A 23,436-nucleotide genomic window follows, 5' to 3' on the forward strand; every position below is an offset into this window, starting at 1 on the left:
ACCAGTGTGCTGCAATAAGAATCATTCACTGAAAGCAGTGTTGACAGGTTTTCATATTCTTTTTTTAAGATGCCCCTGTGTTTGTTCAATCACATAAGTGCTGATAAGATTGTTTACCTATGAGGCTGTATCTGGTGAAAAGCTTGGGACTGTAGGCGGGGTCTGTCTTCAACCCTTTTAAGGCCAGTGGAGAATATATGATATTACTAAAATCAGATGGATTTCTTTCATTCGTAGTACCCCTAGCTTATTGACGCCTTGAGTGATACTGAGACAGGCTGAATATTCCTACCCCCCCCCCCCTGGTTTTTCTTAAAGCCATACAGATGTGGGACCATGGTTAATATTTCAACTTCTGCTAGTTTTAGATTGATTGGAAAGATTTGAAACCATCCCAAACAACTTATGTAAATTCTGCACTACATTTACTAAATCTTTTACTCTTTATGTGCCACGTTCGCACACCTGACTCTGTCGACAGCATGCCAAGTTCACATATTCCACTCAAACGCACAAACTCGCCCAAACCAATCAATAAATCGCCAAATGCCACTGTTCAATGAAAGCGCTTCTTGTCATTCCATTCCTGTGACATGAAGCTTGCATTTTATGTGGTGATTGGCTTTCAAGCAGTGCTCACTACTGGATTTGCAAGTAAATTCTGAGTTTCTGTCACTGTTTTGTGTGCAAAATCAAGTCTCTTCAGTAATACAGGTCATTTGAATGGAAAACAATCCTAGACTTGTCATATGGTTTACATTGAAGCAGAGGATCACATTTTCTCTACAACTTTGCAGATTTCATGTCCAGGGCAATGCAATCTTTAAAATTTACACAGATTTGAAAAAACAAAGTGTTTTTCTGAAAGCATGACTACGTTGCTGTCTCAGAATAATGTGGCACACAGGGGGTTTATGTCATGGCACATAAAAAGTTAAAGCTAGGGAAAACAAATCATTGCTCTGAAGTATTCAGTGCTAGCTTTTAGTTTATAAAAAGTCTTTCTTTTTTTAAATGTGACCATCAAACACACACCACACCATGCCCCACACCCACACACACTTGCCTACTTGGATATTTCATTTGAAAAAAAAAAAGGAGCACACACATAAAAGTCCTCTCTGAAGGATGTGACTACCATTGTCTTGGATGATCTGAAAAAAATAAAAAAACAGAGTCCTTGCAAGGTTTTTAGCAGAATCAGAGAATACGTATCTTGTGAGAAAATGTAAAGTAAAGCAATATTTCATATGAAACATATTGAGGAATCTGTGGAATGCAACTTTACAGTCAAATTACCAAGAAACATAGTACACTGTACATGTGACTCCCATTACAACAAATTCAGCTGAACCAGCATTTTCTTTTGTTATATCAACATTTCATTACCGGTATATCCTAACATATGAAGTGTATAAGGATATCTAGGTGATGATTTTGGTCCTTAAATTTTACTGCAATGTATTTGGAAATTTGTTGTTTATAACCATGTTCATTATAACAGGAGTACACTACACATTGTGTTTTTTGTCTGTGTCATATTAGCATTTTCGTTAAATATGACTTTCTCTCTTAATTTCATTTCCCTTTGAAAATTGGTATTTCCACAATAAAAAGATACATTTCAGGGATGTCAGGTTATTTTCTGTTTCCAATGCCCCCCCCCCCCCCCAAAAAAAAAAAAAATGCTTCAAACAAGCAATCTATTAGAATTCGTGCCAAAATGAAAAATGAACACAAATTGAGTGAGATTACCAGTAGTGTGTAGATACATATTGTAAGTAGAAGACTAGTTCAGCCATTGTAGTATCACTTCATCTAATTTGCATATGTGGTAAATACTAATGTCACTTTTTCATGAAAATGTGAAAAAGTAAGATATCATATCTTTTTTATAGGTACAATGATGTTATGAAAACTCCACTGTTTGAATTTCTCTCAATTTGATAACATCAGCTTGCTTTGCGTTAACTCGTGCAAGGCTAGGTCTGGAATGTAGCCATGTATCACTCTCATCAATATGTGAGGCAAGAGTTAATATTGTTCATTTGTTTGTTTTGTTTGCTTTGCTTTGCCAGGAGGAATGCTTCCTTCACTTAGAGTCACCGATCCAGAGAGTGTGCGGCTGGGATTCCCCGTTCCCCCACATGTTTGAACCGTTCTATCTCCCTGACAAGTGGCGATGTCTGGATGCCATCAAAAAGATGATCAACTACTAGTCTTCGTCCCAGTCCTCATCTCAAATTAAACAGCATGGTGAGTCTGGAAGCTATATTACTTCCAACAACGAGATGTACTGGAGGCATTTCGTGAAGCGGTTTATCTGACAGGTTTGTCAGACAAAGTTGCTCTCTACCAATCAGATGCCATGATTTCGGTAGCTTATGACAGTTTGTCAGAAAAAATATCTGACAAAATGCTTCATGAAATGCCCCCCTGGACAGGACTTTGTCGGTAGTAGATGACAAAGTCGTGTCCTATCCAAAGAGGATATATAAGTAGGTACTAGACTGTTTTAATATTGGCCTTACGCCCTGTGTTCTGTATACGTGGAATATTTCGTGAGGTTTTTATTTTTACACATTTTTTGCGAGTCAGCTGCTATTCGCGAAATTTATAACATGCGAAAATATTGTCTCTGATTCTGAGATGAATGTGACATACGCATACAAATTTCTCCATTCAGTACAGGACTCCACAATTGCGAATTTAACCACTCGCGAAATTGTTGGGAAGTCTTGATTCACAAAAATTTAGACTTGCGAAATATATGGCTTATACAGTAATTGTTCTGTGAATGCGCGGAGGGACATGAGGGGCTAGGCTCACCCCATATGGCGGACATTGCTCCTTGCTAGCATACGAGCAGTCAAGGAACAGCCAAATCAAGGAGTGCGGACTGGCATAGAAGTTCGAAAATTCAAGTACGCCACGTATGATTATTCTGGAAAGCACGCACAGCGCACACGCACGCGGAGTGAAGTCCACCATTACAAAGTAGGGCACTCCAGCCCTCTGTGATCACAGACATGATGACACAATCTGCCCTCTATAGACAGCGAGTAAACCTCTTTGGTACGATCAAAGCTGCCATTTTTCTTCCGCCTCTCCCCATTTTCCTCCACCTCGTATTCTTCCACTAATCCCTTCTCCTCCTTGATCTTTCCCCTCATCCCCTCTTGCCTCTTGTTTTCCTCCTCCACCTCTTCCTGTGGTACATATTATTTGTCTGGTTGTAACCAATCACTGAAGATTACAGATCACCTGTGATTAACTGCAAAATGCTGTATGCTGTTAACTCATTTTGCAGAGGATTTATAAAACAGACAAATTCAGCAGATTTTTCCCCTCTTTTTCACATGAAGTGATATGGGTTGTTATGTTAAAAAGAACACAAAAATGAATGGGTGGGAGTGTTCTACACGTCGGTCCCTTGTTTCATGTGTCACCCACAGAAGAGAGTATTTGACGTTGGCCCGGTTTCTTAAAATTATTATCAATAACAAGGTGTGATAGTTGTTATAAGTTACTGAAATCCTTGCATGTGATTGGCTGAGAGCAAATTTGTCATAGGAAGGTGGCAGTTGTTACTGATATTTAGAAAACGGGACCCAGGTTGTGTGGAGAGACATGTTTATGTGGTGTAATTGCATCATTCCTTGTTCACTGCCCACTGGGGTACATTCAAAACCATGAATGGGGACCATCGCTGAGTATGTGCATCAAAGTGTCCACTCATCTGTAATGGTCAATTTCAGTAGAGATTCTTCAGCTATGTGTGTGTACTTTAAAGGCATAATTTACCATTTGGAGAAGAAGCAAAAACCCAGCATTAGTGCTTTAAATTATTTAAATTGATGTAGACATAAATGCAAACATTCAAATATACATGCACTAGCACAGAATAAATTTCCACATGCAGCACAACGAATAGAAAGAAACGTTAAATCAGCGGATTTATAGTACCATACGTTAAAATAATGGTTATAAAAGCAAACATGTATACGACTGTACATATCCTCTGAAAAACAAACAAACATTCTACTCATCTAATATCACATCACCTTACAGTACTAATCATTACTATCATATTAATATTGCATCGCACTTCAAAAAAAGAAAAAATACATGTACGACATGTGTATGGTGATATACAGCTGTACATACAATGTAGGCCTAGATAAACTATACGAATACATGTCCAACCGTGAAAAACAGGAAAAACCAGCTTCCATGTGTGTATATCATATCGAATATAAGATATATCAAATATGAAATCATATCAAATCCAGAAAAGAAAAACAAATCATATTAAACATCCCCCTTGGCATCGTGCCAGTAGTGATGGAGCCAGGTTTGGCATCATGCCAACTTTCCATGTTTGCCCTCAGGGCTCTCTGTGAATGTGGTAATCTTTGATCTGTTAGGAAAAATCTTACCCCCTATTCAGACACATGCCATTTTATACCAAAACTCGATAACGAAACGACGTATAAAGAATCATCATATAGCCGACAGACCGTTCAGACACTAATTTCAACCGTTCTGGGACACGTCGTATAGATGTGCAGTTTCCCACTGCGCATGCTGTTATAGTCATGAGTGACAGCTGTGGGGTCACCTTTCGTAAGCGCTCCCATTAAGCCCCGCCCATTTATACTATTATTCTATGGTCGCCATACGTTCAGACGCACACGGAATGCTGATTCGTTATCAAGTTCTAATTCGAAACGATGCTCTGACCGTCGTTTCGCTATACGTCGTTTCCTTATACGTAATTTCGTTAGTCAGCATTCAGACGTATAAATTCATCGTATAGCTATACCGTTCTAGTGTAAATTTTTTTTGCGTCTGAATGCCCTGTTAGTTTTACGTTTTTCTTACTTTTCCTGATATGGTAGGGATTGTCTAGATGGCCTCTAGACATGTTATCACCTTGACGATAAGGCTGTGCATTTTCTTTTTCTTTTCTTTTCTTTTTTTTGTGCTGTGTGGGAAGTGTTTTGTTATCATGCACAACCACAACATTTTCATTTCAATCTATCACCTAACAGGATTAGACCATTGTAAGCATTTCGAGAATGATAGTATAAAACGACTTGGCCCGAGCTAAAGTTAGCTCACTTCAGAAGCGAGCTAAAAGTCGTGCCCAGTATAAAATGGGGTATCAAACTCAGAATAGGTTTTGTGCACATTTGGTACATATATGTTTGCACTACTCTTATGTCTACTACTAAAACTGCAACAACTCGTTGACTTCAGGCGTAAGGGAATAAAGAGTTGCTTCATTATCACTTACTAGACCTCTCAACTTTTCTCCTCCTCAATGACCATTCCTATGCAGTTTTGATAATCTGGTAGAGCAACATGTATGCTGATAAACTAAATTACATTAGTTGCATTCACACACAGTTGCCAAACTTGAAGTTTAGATTGAAAATTTAACTGTCGTTGATTAACTCCATTCGTGATTGACGCGGGTTCACATTCGAACCTAAACTTTAAGTTACAACTTTTGAGTGAGCCCCACTCGATGATTACAACCGAAGTGCAGAGTCTTTGCTTGATGACCTTATGGCCATACAAAATAACGCAGCAAACGAGACCCGAGGTTCATGCTAACTCACAAGCTTATTGATTATTGTGTCCACACTGAGCAAAACTACTAGTGGGGACCCCCCCCCCCCCCCCTGTGGCTCGTGGAGAGAGCGTAAACCCTAAGATGTCTCGTGGTTCTAATCATCAACTAAACTTTAAGATTGCTAACTTTCGAGTGTGGCCACAAGGTGCTAAACTACAAGCGAGAGTTAAGTTTTCGACCTAAACTTTAAGTTTAGGAACAGCGTGTGTATCTAACTATTATATGGCATCAACACAGCACTAGGACTTTATATAGAACATTCTGTATATGAACTAGCCTTGCCATGAGAAGGTCCCATGGAAGGTATTGTATTTTGAGGTGAGATTACTTTCCTGTTCTTTTGTCATGATGCTTTATATCCTTGACGAAATATTTGATGGCATTTTAAAAGCAGTTTTTAAAATAACTGCAAGGTCGTGCATCTGAGCTCCAGGTGAAGATCAGACTTTTTCATGCAGACCCTATGCAGGAGTGGGAATTCCCCACAGATCCTACTGTACCACCAGTAGAAGTAAGCCAGGTCTGTGGGATTGCCCTTCCATCTCACTTGCGTGGTCTGGACACTGCCAGCTACACATATACCACACCACTATCCTTGTCCTATGTTAGTGCATTGACTGCTAGATGAAGACTGCAAGCGATACACTCTCTTTCTGGCAAAATTTTCAAGTTAGATGTGTGGAAATCCCAAATACGTGCAATACACTTTGTACCACAGAGTGTGATGTGTAACTGAATGATGTGAAGAAGTTAATTTATGGAATGAATCAAGTGGGGATTTTGTAGCTTTATCATACAATTGAGAGCACTGAACTAAAAGTTCATCCCAAGATTTACGCCAACATTCCATATCAAATTTCTTTGTCGTCGGTTGATCAGTTTGTGCTATTTGTCATTGAGTTCATGAGAATCAGGAATTGGAGCAGCAAATTATTAATGGGAGCATAGTATTACAGGCATGATATTCTGTAGATTTGAATCTGATTTCAGATTTTTTTTTCTCAAGTCTACACACATTTTGCTTTTTCCAAGTATCAAAATCACCTAAAAATTTTGATTTCTGATTTCCTTAGCAAACCTCAATATCATCCCTGTATTAAAAGCAGTGTAGTTGGCCCTCAGTATGTGAACCAGTGTATGCATTAGAAAAGTACCGGTATACTCTTGCAAAGCAAATGGGACACAGACCACGTGGAAATCACTGAATGTATTGATATCCACCATAACAATCAGTTTGTAATGTTGCTGTACTCTGTAGAGAATTCAACTTTCTCAAAGTTGACTCAGTTGTAAGCCATCTACTTAATGTATAGTGACTGATGTTATGATATTGTTGCATTCAACTATGTGTGCCTGGTATTGCTGAATAGATTGGTCAGTGGAGAGGGATTAAAGACACAATTTACCATTTGCACACACACACTCTAAAAACATTCAGCTTTAGTGCTTCAAATGTATCTCAAATGTTAGTGAGGGAAAGAAACAGCCAGTGTAAAAAGTTAATCAGTATAATGAATGTTAAGTATTGTTAAATGTTTAAAAAAAAAAAATGTGAGCAATAGTTAATAGCATTGTGTCTAGACTAAACCATCTACAGTTATGGTTTAGTGAGAAAAATAGTGATAACTCCTTACATTTTAGGCTTTATTGCAAAATTTTTATGTGGTAAGATGTTTTGTGATACAACTGATGACCTACTTATATGCATCAAATGTGATAACTCGAGCATCTTTAAAATCACCACTCCCAATGATAAACAGTACCTTTAAAAGAAGATTTGCATCATAAGAACATTGTGTGTTGCATTGCAAATAGCAGTGGGTTTCAAATATGAGGGTAGTTGCCACAAGTCGCTATTCTACGTACCACCCGGTGTACTTTTGTCACCTTAGTCCCATCTCACTATCCTTTTTTGGCAAGGTCTCGTGGCTGTGAAAGAGACTAACTGCGAGAGAACGGGTGAATGTGAGACTGAGCGGCGCAGCCGCGAGGCCTTTTGAAACCTTACATGAATTTCTTATCTTGAGCCTTGTTTCTCGCCGATTCTGCTACCCTATAGGGTAGCGGCCAATCAGCGACCGCATTGTCACCACGCCGTCGCATCCAATGAATATGCATAGGTATGCATGTCGGCGGATCGCTCATCCGTAGCTGCCTGCATTGCCAGCGCAGCTTTGACATGTCCTCATTAGCATACCAGCTGTGCTCTGACTCATGAATATATGTAAGAGTAATTCATATTCGCCTTCGTCGGGAGGCGGTAGGGAATAAAACCCAGGTTTCCAAAGGCCTCGTGGCTGCGCCACTCGGTCTCGCGTTCACTCGTTTCTCGCAGTTCTCGGTGTGGCGAGTTAGGATGCGTTTATGCTTCCATTTTGGGGGCCAAAATCAGGCTTTTGAAACGTGATTAGTGCAAAACGCTGTTGCGTTCATGCTCATCTTGATAGAAACGCTGATTCAAAACGCCGATCCAAAATGCACAAAAAGGTGCGTTTACGATCGGCGTTTCTGACTAATCACGTTTGACGGGGAAGCATGAACGCAACAGCGTTTCTAAACGCGTTTAGAGTGACGTCATCTAAATGCCTTTCCGGTTCACGTGAAAAAGCGCACGCCCGGCCAGCCAGCTACCCTGGCCTGTGCAGTTTTCCCATGTACTGTGCATACGCATGTCTTTCCCAGCTGCTCTCCCAGGCCAGGCCACCGATCACAGTACGTGCCCCAATTTGACCTGCCTCTGCTGAGGTCAGCGAAGCAATCGCAAACGCTCTTTCCAACTCTCTCAAAGAAAGTGAGCATAAATAGTAATAAATAATAAACGGCGCTTTGAATCAGCGTTTTGAATCAGTGTTTCAAAACACTGATTCTGCCTTCGCAAATTGAGCGTAAACACACCCTTAGTCTCAATCTTCAGCCACGAGGCCTTGTCAAAAGGCTACCTTCTCACCGACCTTATCATATTTCCTTGTGGAGCTACCACATTCAACAAACTGCAATGTGCACTATCACCCTACCATGCAAAATACTCCTCTTTCAAGAAAGATCTCCAATGAGTGATGAGCAAATCACAACTCACACACTTAAGAGATCTTTCTCCAATCATTCATCGCATAGAGCAGGAGGCGTGCATACAGTAGCCCAATGAAGTGGTCCACCCCAAGTTCTCACCACTGGACCTGATGGAAGACCAGGGCCCTGTTGCATGAAAGTGGAGATCAAACGTAAGCCAGAAAATCAAACTCAAGGTCTCTGATTACTCAATTCTGATTGGCTAATATCTGACATTAATATGCTTGATCTTTTTCACTTATGTTTGATTGCATTGTTTTATGCAACAGGGCTCAGCTAGTGCAGCTGCATATGGGCTGTCAAGCAATCTCGTCAGATGGAAAATGAAAACAGACAGACAAGTTAACAAACGAACAAACAAACAAACTAGAGAGGGGCCGTCAAAGGCGGCAGACCCACGCCTAAGTACAAAGTCGGGGTAAACATAATGTGCATTCGGTCATCTACCAGAATTCGGCCACTTAATTGCCAGTGTGCTTTATCACCAGCCAGTGAGTTCTACCAAAGATCGTACACTGAAGTGTACGATCTTTAGTTCTACAGTCACATCACACGCAAATCACATAATTACACATACGGTATTAACACTCATTCACGTACAGGAAAGTCCTTAAGTCTCCTCCAAAAATCCATCGAAAATCCCAAATTCCACCGTCAAAAGTGCAGAATCGGAACTTTTCCAAGCGCGCGCGAATTAAGTCCAGTTTTAAGAGTATTGTCTACGCGACAGGTCGCGGAAAAAGCGCTAAAAATCGAGAAATACGCCGTTTTCTTGCGGGATATTTTGATTATAGCAAGCCGAGAGTGTGATGATATCAAAGGTCGTATGAGTGTACGATCTTTGATGGTATCCACAAAAGCAAAAAAGAAAAACAAAATTTACGTACCCCCTAGGCAATTACCCCTATGATTAGTGTCTACGGGAATTATTCAATGCAAGGGTTGAATGCAAATGTCTACTGCACCAGTATTCGGCCACCAACGAGCGCCGCAACGTCCCCGGTGCAATTTTGCACCAACAGTGTAGAGCGCGATGCATTTTCAGCGGCCTTGCACACGCATTGACATTGAGCACGCATATCGTGCAGTGTGACTGCGACCGAGCAAAATGCTCCTCCAACGAAAAAAACAATCAATGTTAATTTGAAAAATCATCAAATATCAAAGGTCGTATGAGTGTACGATCTTTGATGGTATCCACAAAAGCAAAAAAAGAAAAACAAAATTTACGTACCCCCTAGGCAATTATCCCTATGATTAGTGTCTACGGGAATTATTCAATGCAAGGGTTGAATGCAAATGTCTACTGCACCAGTATTCGGCCACCAACGAGCGCCGCAACGTCCCCGGTGCAATTTTGCACCAACAGTGTAGAGCGCGATGCATTTTCAGCGGCCTTGCACACGCATTGACATTGAGCACGCATATCGTGCAGTGTGACTGCGACCGAGCCAGTTTGTGATGACGGAGAACGAACTTTCATAAATCTAGAAGGACATAGTCCCTCAAATAGGCCTAAACGTAAATTTCGGAATTCTTACGAACATTTGAGCAGCGAAGTCGGATCGTTGGGGAGTTTATGTCTTCGTATGGTAGCGGAAAATCGCAAAGTGAGAAACGGGAAATTTTCGGAATGGTCACTATACCATGGGGTCAAAACTTCAAGGTCACACAGAATTTGCAAGGGTCAACCGATTATCACCAAAATCTAATCGATTCTTTCCTGTCGTTATCCAAACATTCCGTGAACATTTCGTGCAAATCCGTTTACCCGTTCTCTTGTTATCTTGTACACAAACAAACAAACAAACAAACAAACAAACAAACAAACAAACAAACAAACAAACAAACAAACAAACAAACAAACAAACAAACAAACAAACATACGGAACCCTTTACATAACCCCCTGCCGATTTTCATCGGCGTGGGTAACAAACAAACAAACTAACTAACTAACTAACTAACCAACCAACTACAGACCCATCTCTACAGGATTCTCAAGTCTCCATAGGCTTTGTACATAATTGGCCATGTTCTAGCAGGTATACAGTGTATGTGTTGAGTAAGAGATGCAAAGCTGTTACACAACCATGGTATATTATTATGCAACATCTACAAGATTCTAGCTATCTGATTGGTCAATTGCCCCATTACATCACATATACATTCAAAAGTACCATTTGCAGTGTTGCTATAGAGTGTCCAATTTTTGTCAAGCAAATTTGGATATTGCCCAGCTATGATCACCATTTACATGTACATTTATTTGTGCTCTTTAATAATCAACTGCATAGTTTCTGCAGCATTACATGTCTCTGATGTTACAATACACACATGCCTTTGCTTCATGCACTCAAGGAAGTTACAAGCACGCATTCAGTCACTCGTTTAACCGTCCACAATTACTCAAGCAATGTCTTAATTTTGTTCATGACTGTGTTGCAAAACATCCTTTGCCGCATGGTGTTGCTGCCGGTTACAAGTGTGCACTGAGTCAGTTGTTTTGCTGTAAACAACAACCCATCACTGTTGCGCAAAGCTATGTCACATCACATGGTATATTGTAAGACCATTTGTCTTTTGTGCAGAATGGTTGCCATTTCTGTATAATGTTTTCAAGAATCAGTGTTTGCCACATCAGTTCATGTCTGTGGTGTTGTGTAAAAACAGATAGTATACCATGCAAGGTCTCTACTCATGTAACGAAACAAGATTTCACACTTGGTGAAAGATGAGACGCACTATTCAACTCAGCGTTTCCTCCTTGAATAGAGTTCCCCTATCTTTCACCTGAAATGAAATCTTGCACCATCCCACGTGTGATCATTCACTGTCATCCCACTGACACCATGGCACTGTTTAGCTAAACATACCTTAATATTTGCATTCAATGGCAGGCAACCATATAGACACTGGGATCCGTCACATAATGCCAAAGGACAACAAGAGGGAATTAAAAATGTAATATTTACACAGGTCCTGACTGGGCTGTTATGAGAAACAAATTTAGACATCATTCACTAAGACTTGAATAGTGCTTCGCAAAAACAGATGTAATAGTATATTTTAGTAATTGCAAAATAAGTACATTATACCTGCTGGCATGCATTATTGGTCCATAAATAAAAAAAAGTTCAGTTGGGCTGAGTTTGTGGATTTAAATGATCTTTTTCTGAATTACTGTCCGAATTTAGGCTGTCGGTTTACTAGGTTTCTACAATGGGGATGGGGGATTCAACATCTACATTGTAGGATAATGTTTATGATGACATACATGGCTGCTTTTTCAGTATACACGCCATTGAAACAGGAATTAAGGCTCAAACCAAGAATTATCTTAACTTTAATCCTTTCTCTGTTCCAGCCCTAATTCTAGTCACGCTTCATTGCGAGACGAATGTAAAGACAGTGTGTTTGGATACAGCATAACAAATCTGTTTTAATACAACAGTATTAAAAGGAATCTCTGCATCTCTTTATACTGGAAAACAGAGCAAGCATAACATGCATGCTTGGATGGCTTCAACATTAACCCGTTGAGGACGAGTCCCGAGTATACTCGGGCATGTGTCTATGGGAAATGCGTGTTGTAGCAAAATCAGTCCGTCCTCAACAGGTTAACACTAGATCTCAGATCAACACTGCATCCAGCTTTACACAAGATTAGGTGGCAGCAAAACTTGGAAAATTGCACCACAGTTGACTGCCGAGTTTGGAAAATGTGGAGAGTGATGTACAACATTGCTCAGTACAGGAAGGTTTTCCTCACCTCCCTGCTCAGTATAATCCTTGTAGATGGTAGATAGTGACATTTCTAGTTCGCCAAGAATGACATTTCCTAGGAAGTAAAGCATATGTACAAACAAAGAAATCATAGGACAACATCTAAAAACCAATTCCCTAAAGGAATATAAAACCCAAACACAGGGATGCCAGTTTTCCGGCAATAGCTGGAATTCCGGCTTTTTCATATTTTGGTGTCCAATTTCCGGCTTCGTGATATTATTTCCGTCTGTGTGGGAAAGCCGGAAAACACGAGAAAGAAACAAAGAAAGAAAGAAAGAAAAACGAAAAAATATGATCATTTAAACTTACGGGACATTCACTTTCACGATTTCCGTAGTATGTTTCGCATATACTTGGGCATGAGAATATCATAAAACGACTGTCATGCAAAACTAGCGCGATGTTGCTGCTGGTAGTTGGGACATGCAACACGTGCGATGATAGCGATCGAACAGTGTGTGGTGTTTCTATGCGATGTACTATGTGCGGTCGCTGTGCATGAATCATATCAAGGAGCTTGCGAAGCTCCTTGATCATACTGCGCACTCGCTATAGCTACAGCGCTGAGACGGTGTGGTGAGTCGATTGAGTCAGCCGAACGAAGCAAAACTACGGATTTTACGGCACTAGGACTTCTTTATTTTTGCTACAAATTCCTTTTTTTTTTCTAGAATACGACCACATTATTGTCTGGAAAGCGTTATACCAGCATGTGCGATCGCGATCGAACAACGTGTGGTGTTTCTAGGCGATATAGTGCGGTGCATGGATCATGCTGCACTCTCGCTATAGCTACAGCGCTGAGAGAGTATGGTGAGTCGATCGAGTCAGCTGAACGAAGCAAAACTACGGAGTTTACGGCACTAGGACTTCTTTAATTTTGCTACAAATTCATTTCTCTGGATTAGATTTGAGGGAAGAAAAGCCCTCAGAAATGCTCAGATTGCACCAGAGAGCATCTAAGAACCCCAGAGCTTCCAGGGCTCTTAAGCGGGCCCTGGACCCCGGCCGAAGGGACTTCGCGCTTCGCGCTCGTGATGTGCGCTTCGCGCACATCAATTTCGTTCACAAAAAAAATTTCCGGCCCAAGAGCAATTTGCCACTGGCATCCCTGCAAACATATGTCAATTGCATGAATGCAGCAACATTAGTAGAACACATCAGTGAGGTACATATGACAATCCATTGAAAAGTTATGAATTTGCGAAGTATCGGTGCAGCCATCGCTGGAAAAGACTACTTTAGCTCTTGACGTCACATATGTACAGCTACATGAATATGTAAAGAGAATTCCCCAAAATTTGATTTTTATGGAAAGTATAAATTTCTTTGACTTGTTACTGACATTAGGGTAATATCATTCCCCCTGTTTTTTGAAAGAGGAAAGTCAAGTGCTTTTTATTATGCTAGATGAGAGAAATTGTGTTAAAATTAAATTTTCTTCATAATTTCTCTGTACTGTCGTACATGATACACTTGTATGTGACATCACAATGTTTTTAGTCTTCCCATCCAGCTTGGCTGTGCCATAACTTTTGAAATTCATGATTACTTTATTGAACATATTGTCCAATTTTCCTCAAAGTTTGCTGATGTGTATATTGTCCAATTTTCCTCAAACTTTGCTGATGTGTTCTGCGGATTTTGTTGCATAACATCAAGTCACATATATATTTGGGTTTCATTTGCCTTTAAAGGCATAAGTTACCATTTGCAGATGGAACAAAAAGCCTGCATTAGTGCTTTGAAATAGGTCCAAAATGTGAGTTTGGGAAAGAAACAACCACTATAAAAATTTGAATCCGAATAACCAATGTCAAGTATTGTTAGAGAGACAAAATGTGAACAATAGTTATGATAAGAATGTTACCAGACTAAACCTTCTACAATTATGGTTCAATGAGAAAAACACTGATATCTCCTTATATTTCAGGCTTTAGTGCAAAAATGTTATATGGTAGGATGTTTCGTGATACAACAGACCTACACATAATGATTATGCATCAAATGAGAGATCTTGAACATTTTTTAAAATCACTGTTCCCAAAGGTAAATGGGATCTTTAAAGAAAGTAAGCAAAGTCAACGAATCATAGGAGGCCAACTGTGGGCAAGCCTGAAAGAGAAGTGAAGAGAGAACCTTTTTTAAAGGTAGAGCGTGACCTTGGGGGCCTCTCAGTGTAGGGTGCCTCTTGGGGTGTGAGTCTGGCTTGAGGTGATAGCAGCTACTGTGTGAATCAACGGAAAGTGGGCGGACGGTCACCTGTTCACAGCAATAGGTTAGGATGTTTCACCCCCATTTTTGTGTGGCTCAAGGCGTTCAAGGTGCAGGGTGGCGATAGCCAAAACCTTGGCCAAACTCCAGCCAATTTCCCGTCCACAAAGTTACATCTGTCCCTTGACTGAGCACAGTTTTGAAGCGATTGGTTTAAGAGGAGAGGGGAGGGGCAAGATGCTCAAATCAAGTCCCAGCAAACAGGCTCAAGGATAAAGTGCCTTAAGCCCTTTTTACACTTGTGTTTCTTAACCCCGTACTTTCTCTGACCCAGGACTATTGTTAATCCCGTACCAATTTTTTCAGCTTTTTACACTCGCCAATAAATCCCGTACTAAGCTCTTGTCCCGGGTTAAAGAGAAAACAGACCTTTTTACACTTGTGTTTCTTAGTCCCATACTTTCTGATTGGTCAGTGGGATTTGGGCTTCATCTCCGTCGCTTAACCCCGCATTATTTCTTCGTTCTGTTTACACTCGCTTGATTGGCACCGCAGTTGCAGGGTTAGCACCGCAATTAAGGGGTTAGTACCACAATTGCGGTGCTAACCCTGCTTTTTTGCAGGGCCAGATAGTACGGGATTATCGATGGGGCTAGCCCACTTTGGCAAAAACAAGTGTAAACAGAAAGTGGGCTAAGGAAAGTCTGGAACCAACGGTGGGGCTAAGGCCCCCCTTAGCCTCATCAGGACTAAGCCAAAATTTGCAAGTGTAAAAAGCGCAATAGACCCGCCTATAGAAGGAATAGAGCCTTCTCTTTGGTTGCTCCATGTCTGTGGAACTCTTTATCAGTCCGACTTTAGAATTGTGAGAATCTTGAAATCTGAAATAAAGACCTGTCTTTACCACCTATTCTATGAATAATGTGTTTTTACGTGGGCCTGTGAATGTTGTTTGCAGACAAATGGCACTATACAAATGGAAATGCTGTTTATCATCATCATTATCATATAATACAAATTTTGTATTCCACACAATGGTGAAATGTAAAAGCATTAGGCAAAGTACAGTTTGGTACATATTGGGCAGAAGAGGTGTTAGGCTTTGTCAAAGGCCTTCTAGATGTAGTGATTGCAAGAAGAGCGAGAAGAGAATTGTCAGGTCAGGTGAGACTATTCAAGTCACAAAGCCCATTCACAGGCACCAAAAATAAGCATTTGTGATAAAAATGATGTGTGCACGACGCAAGCAAGGAAGGTTGCTATGCGCAATCTGCATTGCGATGCGAAAATCAGTTTGTCTCAATTTTGTTGTAAAGACACATAGACCCGGTGGTTAAGTCGAAGGCGTAGTACGTGGGCGGACGGCGCAAGCTTCCTACAGACACCTATGCTATCGACCCCTCTTTAGCCCCTATGCTATGACCCATTTCCACAAGTCCGTTTTCTGGGTCTACGCATCTTTAAACCTGTTTTAAGATACCAGTGTGGGTGAACAGGGTGTTATTTCTTTTTTCTTTTTTTCTTTTAAATCCCACAATGCAATCAAAGGTAGAATTGCTACTCAATAGTTTAGCTGTAACAGGCATTAATGTGGATACTGAAAAATCATCATTAATTTCAATACTCAGCAGCATGTCCAAATTACCATGATCATTGCCATTGTCAGGACTTCATTTTTTGTGTGTGTTCTTATAAAGCATCTAGAGTTCTTCAAACCAGAGAAATTTCAGTTCTCTATCTCCTATCAAGGACCTTTGATCAAACCCACATTGCGTTTACATTTGTTAATACTGACAAAAATAGGTTGGACACCCAGAGTAAAGCACATTACTTTCAAACTTCTTGATGCAATCTTTAAGATTTTCAGATGTATTTTTATACATTCACTATAAGATACATGCATTTGAAAAAAAAAAAAAAAAACATATCTAAAAATGATACACACTTTAGAAATAACGGCATAGACTGAATTCTTCCTGTATGCTGTAAATGCATATCACACCTTTGGTGCCCCTCCCAAAAAAAACAAGAGACCCGGGTGTCACGCGCTCACCTGAGTATTGCAATTTCACCTTCCATGCATTCTTGCACATTCTTACCTGAGAACATTGGAAACTTAGGTCTGCATATGCCCCCTCCCCTCAACTCCAGGGAGTGGGAGGGGGGGGGGGGGGGCAGGCAGCCCTGGATCTGCAATGAACAAACTTGGAACTAAAGTCATCAATGTACAAACTCATGTTAGTAACTTTGCTTTATCATTTCTTGTTCTAGAGTAGAAGATTTTAAATATTCCTTAATGGGGGTGGGGGGGGGGGGGGGCTCTAGGGGCCCCCAAGAGGGACATGGTGCCCATTTGAAGTAATTGAGATTCTATCCCCCTAGGGATGCTACCTGCTAAGTTTGGTGAAAATCAGACATGGGGATCTCAAAGTGAAGATGAAAATGTACAATTTAGGCCCCATTAGGACCCCTCCCACTCCCCTCTCCTGGGTCCCAAGGGGGGGTGGGGGGTACCCCTGATTCCACCAATCCCATGAACAAACTTGAAACTACAGTCATCAATGTACTAACTCATAGTATTATCTAAGCCCTATCACTTCTGGTTCTAGAGAAGATTTTTAAAGATTCCTTAATTTTCGGGGGTTGGGGGCCCCATGGGGGCCCCCAGGTGGGCCATGGTGCCCATTTGAGGTTATTGAGATCCTATCCCCCTAGGGATGCTACCTACCAAGTTTGGTGAAAATCAGACATGGGGATCTCAAAGTGAAGATGAAAATGTACAATTTAGGACCCCTCCAAACCCCCCTCTCCTGGGTCCCGAGGGGGGCACCCCTGATTCCCCCATGAACAAACTTGAAACTACAGTCATCAATGTACTAACTCATAGTATTAACTAAGCCCTATCACTTCTGGTTTTTAATAGAGAAGAAGATTTTTAAAGATTCCTTAATTTTAGGGGGTTTGGGGGCCCCCCCTGCGGCCCCCAGGTGGGCCATGGTGCCCATTTGAACAAATTGAGATCCTATCCCCTAGGGATGCTACCTGCCAAGTTTGGTGAAAATCGGTCATGGGGTTCTCAAGAAGATGAAATTGTAAAAAGTTTACGCACGACGCACGCCGGACGAAGAGTGATCGCAATAGCTCACTTGAGCCTTTGGCTCAAGTGAGCTAAAAAAGCAACAACAGAAAGCCATATTTTCTGTATTGATGTACCATAGTAAAAAAAAAAATTGCTGAAGTTTTGACCCAATCTTATCTCTGTCTCTTCCACATTCATATGAAAAATTTTGTGGAAAAAAAAATACCACAATTGTATTTAAAACAGTTGAAATATGACATTTTGAATCTTCTGTGCTATAATCTCTTCAGCATTTCAAATATACCGGTACACGTACATATTTGCAATGTAGATCATCAAAGTACCTGGGATAGACCATACTAAGGAGATAACTTTTGTTTTTAGGAATGTACACTACAGTGTATGTCAAACCTTGGGGTTTGAAAATCTAGAATACTGTAAAACCTGAAACATTCACAGCATGAAACTATTGTGAATTGGAGCCAACTGCCTTTTTCACGGCATGAAACTTTCGCAAATTGCCACTGGCATTTAATGTGTTATGTAGAGAAAAATGTTTGTGTGCTTGTTACTTGCACAAATCTTGGCTGCTTCAGGAATTTGTAAAAGTCTCATGCACCCAAAAATTTCTGGTTTTACAGTAGATGATAGCTTCTGATGTCTGCATTACCCAAAGATATAGGCCTATGTCCTAATCTCAGGGTTTGATATGTTGTTTTGGTGAGGTCATGAATATCCCAACTTGGTGTGAGAAATTAATCCATTCCTCCTACAATTTTCTGAGAGCCTTCAATTGCCCCCAAACAAGATTTTTTTTTTTTTTTTTTTTTTTTTTTTTGGCAGTTTCACAGAAAATGAACAGGTTGGTGAAAGCAGTGAAGCAGTACATTTATTCCCTTTTTTCGTGCTCGGTCAGCTACATGTGCCATTGAACAATGAAGATATCAATCAGATGCAAGGTATGAATAGAGCACCATTTTTCCGGGTAGCATAACACAAATGAACATGAATTTAGACCACAAATGCAGGCACTTTTGTCTACGTTTTGAGAACCTGGTATACCAGGTTCCCATAAATCAGTTGACTCCACTGGAACCTGGTCTATCAGGTTCCTGTATTTAAGGAACGGGTTAAATATCCTCCCTTGATAATGCTTCATGCTCTTTGAAAGGAACATTCAAAATATTCCTTTCCCTTCCAGCCATCATCCAGATAGTGTTGCAGGCACTTAGTCTATCATTCCACTCTTGTCCAATGAAGTTCTCTTTAGTTGTTTAAAGGGGGAAGCTTTTTTTGCGGAGGCCATGTCACTTTTTTCGGCTCAAGAGGTCTCAAGTTAGTAAGGGAACCTGAGTCATATCATGACCAGACATAATGTTGCAGGTACTTTGATTGTAAGAAGAGGTAGTGTGGATGTGTGAAATGATGGTGTGTTTTGCTGCCAATTGGGAAGCAATTGGACCTTGTTTTACAATCATGGCAACTTATGCAATGAGGAAAGTAATCAATCTGAGCTGAAGTACCAACAAAGTAGCTTTTTTTTTTTTCAAGGGAAGCAATAAGGGATAAAATTAGGTATGCCTTGTTTGTTTTCTTCTCCGAGATGTGTCAGTGTAATCATGCTTCCTATCAGCTTGCATGGAGAGATGTGAATCAGCTATTACCCCTTTTGTACTTGGCGTAAGCTCGCTTCAGGTGCGGACCTGAAGCGAGCTAACTCTCAGTTTAAAAGGTCGAAAAATAGTTAGCCTGAGCTAAAGTTAGCCCGCTCTAGGGGAGTGGATCAGGTCCGCTTCAGGTCCAAGCTAACGTCAGTATAAAAGGTTTCTCAAGTTAGCTCGAGCTAAATTCACTGACCCGTGACTGGAAAGTGTGTACGGCGCTTCTGGGTTGCCAATATGTATGTTTTATACTGCTGTGCTGTTGCCTGCGGCACACTGTATTACGTATCACATGCACTGGTGTAGTATTGTATGCTGTCACTGTTCACTGTTCGGTAAAACTCTCACAGTGAACTTTTTGAACTAGCATTACAGCAGACAATACATGATTAAATCGTGAGAAAAAAAAAATAGACCGGCACAGTACGTACACTATTATATATGCCGATTCATGACTGGTTGAATTTCGCGAGTAACGTATAACAATGGAACTGAATTCATACTCGTAAGTATGCATGAAAACTATATTTGAATTTTCGCAGGCTGATGGGGAGTAGGGGGGGGGGGGGGGGAGCGATAGCTCGTAACCTTGGGTGGTCGAGATTGGCAGTATAAAAGATTTAGCCCGAGCTAAATTTAGCTCGCTTCAGAAGCGAGCTTAAAGTCGTGTGCAGTATAAAAGGGGTTCCAGTTACTGCTGAAGAGTGAGATTTAGTGTAGCTGTGAATAAAGAAATACGAAATTTGAAGAAAGGCAAGTCAAAGTTGCTTTTATAGTTCATCCGATCAAATATGGTATCTAGGTAATTGTACTGTCCCAGGTAGGTAACTAGTGGAATTAAGGCCTAACCTGATGAAAATGAGACTACCAAATCTTATGCTTTGAGATTTTACTCTTTCTGAAGTAGTCTCAATATTAAAGCTTGTGATATGTTACATCTCAATGAATTGATAAGTGCATTAATGTTTGTCCGTCTGTATGTGTGTACAAATGTATGTACGTGTGTATGTTTGTGTGTAGGCCTATGTATAATTGAGTATATTTATGTGTGTGTATGTATGTATGTATTCATATGCACACAAATTGTTCATGAAACTGTCAGTGTCGTAACGTTACATCTCTACAAGTAGTTTCTCAGTTTGATGATAAGTAATTACAATGTATGTGCATACCAGCATATATATTTGCACGAAAATCATATTACTAATAGTGTATCTCAAGATGCTGTGATTCTATTTCACTATGGAAAACAGTACTTGATTACTAACGGGGCCACCCTGTATAAATAAAACGAAATAGACACCTTCTATTTTCCTGATTTGACTTTGCTATTGCCCCCCCCCCCACCATCCCCTCCCTCAATACCAGATGGTGTTTTGATTCTGTCAGCGGATCATAATAAGCGAAGTATTCGTCCCCATTCCGCTTTGCTGCTCTAGCTCCAAACCGTGACCAGTAAAAAGATATGAACCAGTCAAGCTTGCTTTTATGTTTCCACTGTGTTGTGTAGAGGTAAGTTTACCCTACAGCAAGGCTGCTGCTGATGGGACCATCACGCACCAACAATACACTGCAAATACTGTTGTTTTCTCCACTCATGCAAATACGATTATCGTTGTTCATCTTGTTTGCAATGTTCATGTTGTGTGTGCACATGTACATGTACATATAATTTATTGTACCTCCCCTTCACTGATTCCATTCTTTCCAAGCTTCTATGATAAAAGGGAAATACCTTGACTGCAAGCCACCTGTATGAGGAATGCTTTAATTAATAGATGACATTTTTAACCTTGTGTACAGAACAAAACAGCAAAGCTTGCATGAAGTGCAGAACTGTACATTGTTCCCCCAAGTTTGGGGAAAACATGATCAAATTTTTTCTTTTAGACTTTCAAGAAATAATCACTTGATGATCATGAAATACAAGTATGTTTCCAAACCCTTTATAAACCAAAAGGTTCTTTGCTATCAAGCTGAAATGCCTGAATGCAAAACCATTTGAAAGGGAAGAGATGAGGCATACCTGTATGTACATGTACAGTAATAGGAGGGGTTATCTCGTCGTACAGTTTGTTTGTTGAGGTGTTCCCACCTCCCTGGTTTTATTTATCAAGCAGTCCATTTTGATGAGAAGGAAACAATCTTCAGGGTATCTTAAAATGTTTGATTTTTTTCTGTTTCTGCTTGTTTGATTGCTGGCAAGTGGGGAATTTGGCCATTAGTACATTGTATCAGACTAATTATGCTCTTAATGTCCATGTCCACTAATTTTCTTTACAGTATGACTCTTAGATAGTCTGGAAAATGAGGGAATTGATATCAAGCAGCAATATTTTGGAAGTTTGATTATTACTGTCAGTCTGTCTTTCGAGATTCATTTGATCCAAATGTTGGGCAAAAATTTGAGAGCATTCCCACAAACCCTTTGCGGGACCAATGCCCAAACATAAAAGTACTGGAAAGTTAGTAGATGTCTGTACAAGAGGTTTTCTCCTATCTGATAGGCAGTGCTGCTAGAGCCCTGCAGAGGAGTCTGCCTTTTCATTTTGGCATTCTTTCGCATCTCGCTAGGAAATGAAAGGCTGCCCAGCCGAGCGTGACAGAATGATTTCGCTTCGCCTCTACATAAAGAGATCCCAGAATCAGCCAAGTGCACCGCCTGCCATTCAGGGTGATTTGTTGACAAGCCAACGGGGTGTTTGTCGTGAGACACTTGCAAATAACATGGTACCAGTGCTGCGAATGGAATAGACAGTTCTTAAAGGACAAGTCCACCTTTGTATACATGTGGATTGAGTGAATGCAACAATGCTAGTAGAACACATCAGTGAAAGTTTGGGGAAAATCTTGACAATCCGTTCAAAAATTATGAATTTTTAAAGTATTTGCGCAGTCACTGCTGGATGAGAAGACTACTACAGTGTATGATGTCATATGCGTACAACAATATAAAGAAAATAAAAAGAGAATTTCACAAAACTTCATTCTTTTTCAATAAAGTGCGCATTTCCTCGACTTGTTACTGACACATGTTAAGGGTAATATTATTCCCCCTGCCTTCTGAAAGAGAGAAGTCAGGTGTTCTTTTGTTATGCGAGAAAAATAAAAATATGTTAAATTTTCTTTATTCTTTCTTTATATCGTTGTACACATGTGACATCACAAGCTATAGTAGTCTTCTCATCCAGTGTTGAATGAGCAGAAACTTCTAATAAAAAATTCATAACTTTTAAACAGATTGTCCAATTTTCCTCAAACTCTTGCTGATGTGTTGTACTAATATTGCTGCATTCACTCAACCTACATGTCTATGAAGGTGAACTTGTCCTTTAACCCAGTGCATGCAGGTGCTGGGTTTACTGTGTATTTAATCCTGGGTGAATGTTTCGTCAGTCGGTAGAAGTAGTTTAAAGGACATATGCAATGCAAATTATGCATATTTACCTAGAGTATGGCGATTTATGACACCCTAATCATCACTGATGTGGCTAAAAGAATATCTAAAATCGATGATTGTCCATTGCTTATGATTTTTTTACTATTTTTTTTTTCAGATTACATGGACTTGCCCATTTTTTTTTTAATCTTTCAAACTAACATTGTTTATAGTGACATCTGTCAGTCATCTGTCAATCACAGCTTAAGTACCAACATGAATAACAAAAGACATTGCATGGAAACATGCAAGTTATGCTCAGTCTAGGGATAGGTGCATTTCAATGTATTTTGTCAATCATATTGATATGTTAACATTGATTGACAGTTAACGTCATTGACAGAATCTTGGTTTAGAAGGTTCTTTTGTGGGCTTGCATATTACTGAAGAACATAGTAGTAAAAATATAAAATATTCTGCACATATTCAGGTATTTTTTGGCCACATAAATGATGTTCAGGATATTGTAAGTCAATGCCAGCCAACATGAATTTGCATTACATAGGTCCTTTAAGTGAAATTTTCATCTGCCGTATCAAGGCCGTC

General features: G+C 40.2%; 1 protein-coding gene across 1 annotated transcript in view; it reads left to right on the top strand.

Annotated features, from left to right (window-relative positions):
• LOC139739110 (2-oxoisovalerate dehydrogenase subunit beta, mitochondrial-like) overlaps positions 1–23,436 on the top strand; it is an 86,977-nt gene that overhangs the window by 43,050 nt on the left and 20,491 nt on the right. Inside the window, exon 10 of the mRNA XM_071649728.1 lies at positions 2,079–2,256. Coding sequence (XP_071505829.1) covers positions 2,079–2,219 — 141 coding nt within the window. The 3' untranslated portion in view covers positions 2,220–2,256. The remainder of the gene's footprint in view (positions 1–2,078; positions 2,257–23,436) is intronic.

This window comes from Diadema antillarum, unplaced genomic scaffold, assembly GCF_040938485.1.
Source record: "Diadema antillarum isolate AM-2024a unplaced genomic scaffold, OU_Dant_1.0 seq00000783_RagTag, whole genome shotgun sequence".
NCBI lineage: Eukaryota > Metazoa > Echinodermata > Echinoidea > Diadematoida > Diadematidae > Diadema > Diadema antillarum.